This window comes from Sinocyclocheilus anshuiensis, unplaced genomic scaffold (assembly GCF_001515605.1).
Source record: "Sinocyclocheilus anshuiensis isolate Anshui unplaced genomic scaffold, SAMN03320099.WGS_v1.1 scaffold175, whole genome shotgun sequence".
In the NCBI taxonomy this organism is placed as follows: domain Eukaryota; kingdom Metazoa; phylum Chordata; class Actinopteri; order Cypriniformes; family Cyprinidae; genus Sinocyclocheilus; species Sinocyclocheilus anshuiensis.
The window spans coordinates 1002359-1011719 of NW_015548208.1; the positions used below are offsets into that span (position 1 = coordinate 1002359).

General features: G+C 33.0%; 1 protein-coding gene across 1 annotated transcript; it reads right to left on the bottom strand.

The window, feature by feature from the left end:
• Positions 1–2987: 2987 nt before the first annotated feature.
• LOC107653670 (CD48 antigen-like) lies at positions 2988–9084 on the bottom strand. Its single transcript, XM_016440449.1, has 5 exons — positions 9018–9084; positions 7134–7427; positions 6785–7018; positions 5032–5193; positions 2988–4292 (listed from the first exon to the last, which is right to left on the bottom strand). Exons 1-5 carry the CDS (start codon positions 9073–9075, stop codon positions 4015–4017), a joined length of 1026 nt encoding a protein of 341 aa, XP_016295935.1. The 5' UTR covers positions 9076–9084; the 3' UTR covers positions 2988–4014.
• Between the last annotated feature and the right edge of the window lie 277 nt (positions 9085–9361).

Consider the following 9361-nt stretch of genomic DNA (forward strand, 5'->3'; position numbering starts at 1 on the left):
AGACGAGGAAATTTAACATATTGTGAAGTTCCCTCTCAAAATGACTGCCATGTTGAAATTACATAACTGTCTAGTTCAGGGGTGTCCAAACTACGGCCCGCTATCACTCCTATGGAGGCCGCGAGGGATTTTTAAAAATGATTATACGAATCTGCAGAGGTAGGCAAACTACAGGCGTTTTCATCCAGCCCATGAGGCAGTTGGTCTATGGCAAGCCGTATTAGCATTAAATACTCCTTGCTGTACTAGTCATAATTTAGTTTTGACTAGTCAAAATTCCAATTCCAGATATCTAAATTATAAATGTCTTTATCATCACTTTTGAGCAATTTAAAGCATCCTTTCTAAATAAAAGTATTAATTTTTATAATCCCCCAATGAAATGCACCTTTCATATAGGCCTACAGCATTGCATACGGTGCAGCCTGTTCAACCAACCAATACAGTCAACCAAACATATACTGTAGATACACTATAGAATCTAGATACACTGGTTAATTAAAACAGCCCTTAGTATAATTCTAATTAGAGATATCTCAAATTAAAATTCTACAAGTGATAATTAAATTAGAGATATCTCTAACTGGTGTTTGACTAGTCATAATCATATTGCAGATATCTTTAATTCATGATTTCTTAAAGATATCCAAAATACATTTGTAGATATCTGAAAGTAATTTATTACTAGTCAAATTACAGTTGTAGATATCTTGAATTGGAATTCTTCCTAGTCAAAACTCATTTAAAGATATCTGCAATTTAATTATGGATATCTCAATCTGATTTTTGACTAGGAAGATATTTATTTGGAGATATCGGCATTTAGCTTTGTGACTAGGAAGAATTTCAATGTAGATATCTGGAATTAGCAATGTGACTAGTCAAAATTCCTTTATAGATATCTAAAATGTGCATGCAAATGCACCTTTGTTAAGCCCCACCTTAAACATTTTATTAACCAATCCTAATTGGAAACTGTTGTCATCTGCCATTTTGTCTAAGAGTTGTATAATAAAGGTCCTGTGTCTTTGGGTCATTTGTTTTATACAGAAGTAATTCAAAAGTATGGAAATAAAAATGTAGCTGGAGCATGTGGAAAAGTGGTAGGCTATACAGAGAGGACTCAGATAGGCTTTTGTCCTATTCTATATCGTAATGTTGAGACGTGTGTGCTGTGGATTAAATTGTGTTAGCCTTTATTTACAAACGAACACATGTAAAATCAGTAGCTAAGGATTTGTATAGGCCTCATGTCAGCTGTTGCAACATTTGATATAATGTTAAAAGAATACATTGGCGCTCATCATTGAACACAGCAGAATATCATCATCATGGATCTCTTGCTATAATAAAATGCAATACTCCCACCTTGTGGGCTATTTCCTATGGAAGTTCGTTTTCTCCACTAAATAAAGAAATAATTAATAAATAAATAAATAGCGACTTTTTATTTCACAATTCTGACTTTTTTTCTCAGAATTGCAAGATACAGCTAAACACAATGCAAAGAATTGTGAGTTATAAAGTTTATAACTCGCATTGTTTATATCTCGCAATTCTGAAGAAAAAAAAAAGTCAGAATTGTAAGATAAAAAGCTGCAAATTACCCAAACATATAGATACACTATAGAATCTAGATACACTGCTTAATTAAAACAGCCCTTAGTTCAATCCGTTCCGTTCAGCCTGAGCTCGGGCCAAGCACATATTTACTCATGTGAAGAGGACGATTTTTCATGTGAAGACCATGATTTTTTTTTTGGAAAGCGGGTTAAGTACAAAGCCTGGTTTACATAGGCCTAATAAATAGCCAACATTGTGAATATGGAAACATTTGGATTCATGCCAAATGAGAGAGAAAGAAAGAGGATTATAGGACCAAACAATAAAAAAAAAAAAAATCTCCAGAATAAAGTCATTAGCCTATAATGTGAGATGAAACTCATTAAATATCCAGAAAAATGTAGAAATAAAATATTGAGAATAAAAATAATTAGATTTAGAGAATAAAGTCGTTCATCAGCATCGTCAACTTCATCTTTGCAGCTTTGGAGATATCTGCATTTAGCTTTGTGACTAGGAAGAATTTCATACTATGATACTTTTAAATGCTAAAACGGCTTGCGATAAGTGTCTCGCTGCAGCCTGCGGTGGACATCCAACCCGGCCCACATCCAAGTGTGACGTCACAAAGCACGCCCATGTCAAAATACGTCACATTCTCATTCATTTTGAAACAGGAAGAAGAATCGATAAGAAGATAACGAAAGTCTCAAAATTCAAATGAATCAAATAGAATCGACTTAGAAGAGACGTGAATGAATGCACGCATGTCACCTGATCCACAAATGTACATTTTAATCGCTACATGCACAAATCATGATACTTTAATACAAACTGTGCAGAACAGAACATTTTTATTCACAAACATGTCTATATTTGTACAAATCGCTGCACAATCATTTAATCCCGAATTCCACAGACTCAAATTGAAAGGCATTTGTTTGTGGTTAGTAAGATACATGTATAAAATTTATGCAGTACATGGATAATTGTGCGTGCATCTATTAATCATTTTGAGTCTAATATCATCCCATACTTGTGTCGCTTCGCTAAAGATAGGCGCCTAGTCTATTTTTAACGGACGCCACGTTCAAGCCGCTCAGCAAATACAAAATAAAAAGTCAAAATATATACCCTACAAAACTGGCACAATTGTAAATAAGTTACTTGTTTTAAAAATGTGAAAGTGTTCATTTGTTTTTAAAAATGCCTTGTATTGGTGTTTTAAAAATGCTTAAAATCCTCTGTAGACTTTCCAGTATCAGAACAAATGCCAGAGTTATCCTCCTGCTCACGGGCACTGTAATTTCGTGGGGAAAACATGGAAATAATTTGTCGTTTTATCTTGCAAAGATATGCTTTCTTCTTCTGTTTTCCACACACATTTTTATGAAAATGGATATAGTACTTTTTTTTTTCTGGATTATAATTTTTTTTTTCATCTAAAAAAAAAAAAGGTTTCATCTGAAACAGGCTATAAAGCAATCAAGGTCAAGCGCAAAGCACGCACATTGGGATGGGTGACAAATGAGAAAAGGCAAGTGAGTTTGTTTCGAGTTTGTATTGTGTATTTTCCAGCAACCACGCCGCTAGTTTCACTTTCGCTTTAAATATTTAGGCTGGGCGTTTATAATATATGTTTATAGTGAATGCCACTATAATTTGTGCTTGTTTTTTTCTTATATTTTCGTTCTTTTTTTTCTATTCTGAACATTGCTAAATTTACAGGATTTTTTTTGTGGAGTGTGGGGAATATACATGTTTCTAATGTTTGTAAACATTTCGTTTATTTTACATTATTTCTGAATGAAATTATAAAATGTCTTACATATCAATCGACTTGTACACCAATGCAACTGATCTGTGTGTCATAAAGTGCTCATAAAAAATAGGTAGAGATGGTACAAGAATAGAACTGCCATACATACAGTACAGTAGTAAGTGAGTGTCAATTTAGAAAAAAAAAAAATCAAAGCTTCATTTGTCATAAACATATTATGCGGCCCCTCACTTCATGTGGAAAACTTGATGTGGCCCTTGAGTCAAAAAGTTTGCCCACCCCTGATTTAGACTAAGGCAAATCACGGTTTGGAAGATGTACTCAATCATTATGCTGTAAAAAAAAAAGTTACAGTGTAGCATTTTTGAGTCAATATTTTGCATAGTAAATCATTACATAAATTAACCTCTGAAGACTTAGCGCACAAGTCGTAAGGACTATTGTTTATGGAACTTGTATGGATTTTGACATTCTGCCTAAGATCTCCTTTGGTGTTTGACAAAAATAAAGAAAATAATACAAGTTTGGAAAAACATGAGGGTGAGTACATGACCAAATTTTCATTTTAAGCAAGCTGTTTCTTTATGACACTCCTACCATCACAGTATGGCTTATGAAAATCATTCCATTAAGGCCCCATGTTACTGTCTTTCAGTGAACATACAAGCATCTCATTCCATTGGTCGGTACGGCTCTTCATTTCTCTTGCGGTGCTGTTTATTCCTAGGGCGAGGTAAGGGAGGAGGATATTCCTCATCGTCCTCAGGCGGTGGTGGAGGTCGAGCGCGGATCTGGGCTTTGGGCTGAGTCTGGGTTTGTGTTGGGGTTTGTGGAGATGGGTCTTCTTGCGGGATGGGGGGCACCGGTTGCCCCCTAGCTGTGTGTTTGGATCTGGCTGTACCATTAGGAGCTTCATCTTGAAAAACCCTCAGCCTGAACTCATCTTCATCTGGAAGATATCAAAGACAAAGATGTTCATAAAATTGTCATTTTTTTGAGACTGTAAAGTTAATCTGTTTTGTGTAATTTAATTTAATTTTTTGATATCATGATATATATATGATATCACATTATTAAATTTAAGGTAACACATACTGCAATTAAATTTATATGAATTTGCATAACATTTATCTAGAAATTTTAAATAATGCTAAATTAAATATAAAATAAAAATAATTTGAAAATAAATCTATCTGAATAAATGATTTGAATTTGATAAAAACAATCTTGCAAAATAACCAGATGTACTTTAGATATCAACTTCTTGATTGTGTAATCCTTGATAATCCATTGATTATGTAGTTTTTTTTTCACAGAAAAAAAGGTAAAAACAAGAAACCAAGTATAACCAGCACTTAGTGATCTTTTAAGTTTGTATGCTGCAATTATATTTTCTCAAATAAAGACCAAGTAATGCAAATTCTACATACAGTAGACAATCAATATAATAATCAGCCTTGGTGATATACTGGATAACCACTAGTTATAGGTGATTCTTATAAAACCTGTAAAGTGCTGATTGTGTGGATTCTTATATATATATATATAGACTGTATTTAAGATTTGGCATTTAAATACACTAATGATTAAAGCTCAACAAGAACAGCGACAGTTCAATCGGTTTCCCTTTTGTTAAAAATACAAATGCTCATTGGATAATTTCAGAGGCGATGAAATCAAATTCTTACCCTGTTCATGCTTCTTTCGCTGGCTACAGCTTCGACACACACAGATGGCAAGAACACATATTAGCAGCAGCAGAAGGGCTCCTCCACCTGCTAAAATGCTCACCATGATCCAGAAATCAAAGCCAAAGAGTTTATCAAGACCTGATCGTTTACTTGTAGGACCTGCAAGACAGGAAAAGATGTCATGAAATCAGTAACAAACAAGTGGATCATTAAAAACATCTATTTTAAGCTGTTAAAAATCCAAAAAAAATGCATCATGCATAACAATGTTATATCATGAGACGGTCCTTAAAATGCACAATAAAAGTCAAACCTTTGGACACGCTTGATTGAATTTGCTCCTAATTATCTTACATTCTTGATTTAAAAGCTTCTGTTTAAAAGCTTGGAATTAGTTTTGTAGTTTTATTAGTAACTGTGTAAATCGTGTATACATTTCATTTTATTGACTAATGCTGAATGACGTAAAAGCATTAACCAGTGTGCAGCATATATTTTCCTCTTTCAATAAATGCATAAAAAACATCCCAAGATGCTCTTTGTGGAGTTGGTTGAGGGCTGGAATCTACAGCACGACTCAATACTGTACCAACAAACTATGTTTAATGTATATGGGTTGTATTATTATTTTTTTACTTTGCATAGTTTTGTAGCTTGCAAAGATAAGGGAATGTCAGGCATGTTGGCAAACTCAAAAACCATCGAGTTTAAATGGACACTCGACCTTTGACATGAACAACAAGGAAGCATTTTCTCCTTCCTTTTTAAAAGTTAATAGGACTATTTATTTTGCTATCTTAACTTTTTTTTTAATTACCACATAACTCCCAGACAAACATTTGTGTTATTTCATAGTTTTGATGGCTTTGATATGGAATAAGGCAAAAAACACTGAAAAATGTTGTCTCGACTTAAAGTAAATTTGAATTGAATTCAACTTGAAATCTGCTGTTGTATTAGGTGACAAGTTGTCTATTTGAGTTATCTCAATATGTGCAATCCAGGGAAGTTATTCTAATGCGAAAGTTTAAGTTGTGATAGCTAATTGCAATAATTTTTTTTACAGCGAATAAGTGTGTCCAAACTTTCTATCTTGTAAAATACTTGTGATATCTTCAGTTAACAGAAAATACTATTGTTGTTTTTGTTTGTTTTTGTCATTATTTGATGATTGTATGTCAACAGCAAAAACAGGAAATGGCCAGACCTAAAACCAATGCGTATTTCATTAAACAAAAGTGAAATCATTGAAAGTCATATAATCATTGAATTAGACAATTAATTCTACTAGAGCAGGACATCTTAATTTTTAATGTCAGTATTTAAGGTCAGGTCTGTTCAAAACCCAGAAAAATCATGATTTAGTGGCTGTCTTTAAGACAAAATAAAACACAAGAGCATTTTAAAAAATAAGTAAATAAATATAACAGAAAATACTATTGTTGTTTTTGTCATTATTTGATGATTGTATGTCAACAGCAAAAACAGGAAATGGCCAGACCAAAAACCAATGCGTATTTCATTAAACAAAAGTGAAATCATTGAAAGTCATATAATCATTGAATTAGACAATTAATTCTACTAGAGCAGGACATCTTAATTTTTAATGTCAGTATTTAAGGTCAGGTCTGTTCAAAACCCAGAAAAATCATGATTTAGTGGCTGTCTTTAAGACAAAATAAAACACAAGAGCATTTTAAAAAATAAGTAAATAAATATAATGCAAAGCATGTGAAATAAAATGACTTACATGATACTCTAATGCTGTCACTTTGGTTACTGCTGACAGGATTGCTTACATTGCATGAGTACTGTTTATTCTCCTGTTCTTCAGTAAATGTCAAGAACAATTTAGGTTTTTTTAGGATGATTTTGCCTTCTTTATACCAGGATACAGTCAGATCTTTATGGTCTCCAGTTTCACAGGTGAGAGTAGCGTTCCCATCTTTGCAGTTGATCGTCACCGTAGGTTTAGGAGCCTTTGCTGTGACAGAAACATGGTGGTTATTTCCTACTACTGAAACTACAATAGAAATGTACAGTCTTATTTTGTTATCATTCACAGTGTGTTAGAAGGGTACAAATATTTGTCATCTTACCATAAACTTTAATTTCCTTTTCTCCAGTACCAATCTCTATACCATCTTGATTAAAAACAGTGTATTTATATTTGCCGTTGTTCTTCAGACTAACACTTTTAAATGTTAATGATCCATCTTCTTCCATAATTTCAGCTAGAGTGTTTGACTTGATCTTCCCATTTTTCCAGTGAATTAAGTGTCCACTAGAGAGATGGATCCATTTGATCTCATTAGAGCTGTCAGTTTTTTTTGTTGGCAGCTTAATGGTGCAGGACGTTCCCTCTAGTAGTTCTGTTTCAAATTTCTCTGAAACTATAGCAAATAAAGTGATATTAACATTTTATAAAACTCAACAGGGTTCAAATGCTCAAATGTGGTTTACTATGATCAATAAACATCAACATTATAAAGAATGAATATTTCTCAAGGTGGTTTCCTTTTTAAAAGTCAATTTCTGTTTAGACATTAACATTAGACAAAACTATTCAACAGTTTAATATTCTGTTCTGACATTATTGACTATAAAAATGATACAGCTCATTTAACACACACTGATTCCTTTAACAACACGGCCTGTCATCACACTGTATGGGGGGAGTTGTCACACATGGGGACCTGCAATTGAAAAGCCTGTTACAGGCTTTTCATCAGAATAAAAACAGTAAATATATTATGAAACGGTAAAAAAAAAAAAAAGAGTTAACTTAAAAATACCAAACCAATGTTATGACCAACAGGAATTAAAATAAATATAAAACAGTACAACTTATGGCCTGATCTGACATTTATTAAAACAAACAAACAAACAAACAAACAAAAAACAGCCCTGTCCTGAAAATACAGTACAATGATTGTGTACAAATCTGCCTTCGTTATATAGTGACTCGTGTCTTTATGTATGTTAGTGTGGTTCTGTTAACCTATTCATCCAACAAATATTACAAAAATAATAATGATGATACTGGAATTTAATAATAAAAAAAATATTTTAAGAAAGTTTTGAACCTGATGTTTGAAACCAACAAATTGGTGCTTAATAAAATGAGCATTTGTTAAATAAGACTTTTGACTCAAAACATTTTAGTTAATGAAATCTTAGTTACTTTTTAACATTTTATCGTTACTCTATGCTGACGTCTCCCTGAGACAAAAATAAAGGTTTCAAATAAAAAAATTCCCCCCCCAAAAAAAGGTTTCAAAGGGGAGTTTTGCAGAGATGCAATAGACCATTGTGGGTCTCCAAAGAACCTTTAAGTCAAAAGGTCTTAATATAACCTCTTTTCTTCTTAGTTTTAAAAACATTTGAATGATCTAAAGAAGCATTTTCCACTATAAAGAACCTTTTGTGGAATGCAGAGGTTCCATGGATGTTAAATGTTCTTCATGGAAACTGAAAAATAAAATAACTTTTAAAGCACCTATTTTGAAGAACTCATAACAGAACCAGTAGCCGTGGTCTCCCCTATAATTTGGCTATTTATCTATATATTCTATTATGTCTATATTCTATAATGCCCAAAAATGACAGCAGAAGTACAGTTGTAGTCTCCACTGTAAAAGTGCATGTGTTCCCTTTAGGAGATATTTCTACCTGGTCAGACTCTTGAATGACAAATTAATTTAGATGTCCCTATAAAGTACATTTTTAACTGACAAAACATGAGTTACAGTGATTATTTTCACATGATTTTCAGTCATTATATTGATAGAAAATAACACAATGTGCATGAGACCAAAGGTTAATGTGGATTACTATCCTTAATAAAATGTTAATCATATTGTAACTTTCGATCTCAACAACAAAATACATTAAGGCCAACAGTAAAACCCCTAAAACTAAGGGGAAAAGATCCATTTCACTCTAGTCTACTAACATCTATACAAAATGAAATCACAGCTTACCAGTGAGTGTACCAAAGCCACAGAAGAATAAAAATAAGAGACTGTATTTGCAACTCATTGCTCTTCTGGAAACAGCAAATGTTCCAGAACCTTTTGACAATCAATTGGAGGAAACAGAAAGAATTTCCTGTTTGCGAACAGAGTTGGCGGTTACGCAGACAGAACCATGAACTAAAGATGTCAGTTGTGTAGTTGGAGGCAGAAATTGACATTGTGCATCACAGGTGTGGAAGGATCTATAAGGATCTATTTATCTATAAATTGGCCAACTATATTTATCTCAATCCTGCGGACTAGAAAGCTGGCAAGCACTGATTTAAAAAAATATTTTATGTGATTTAGGT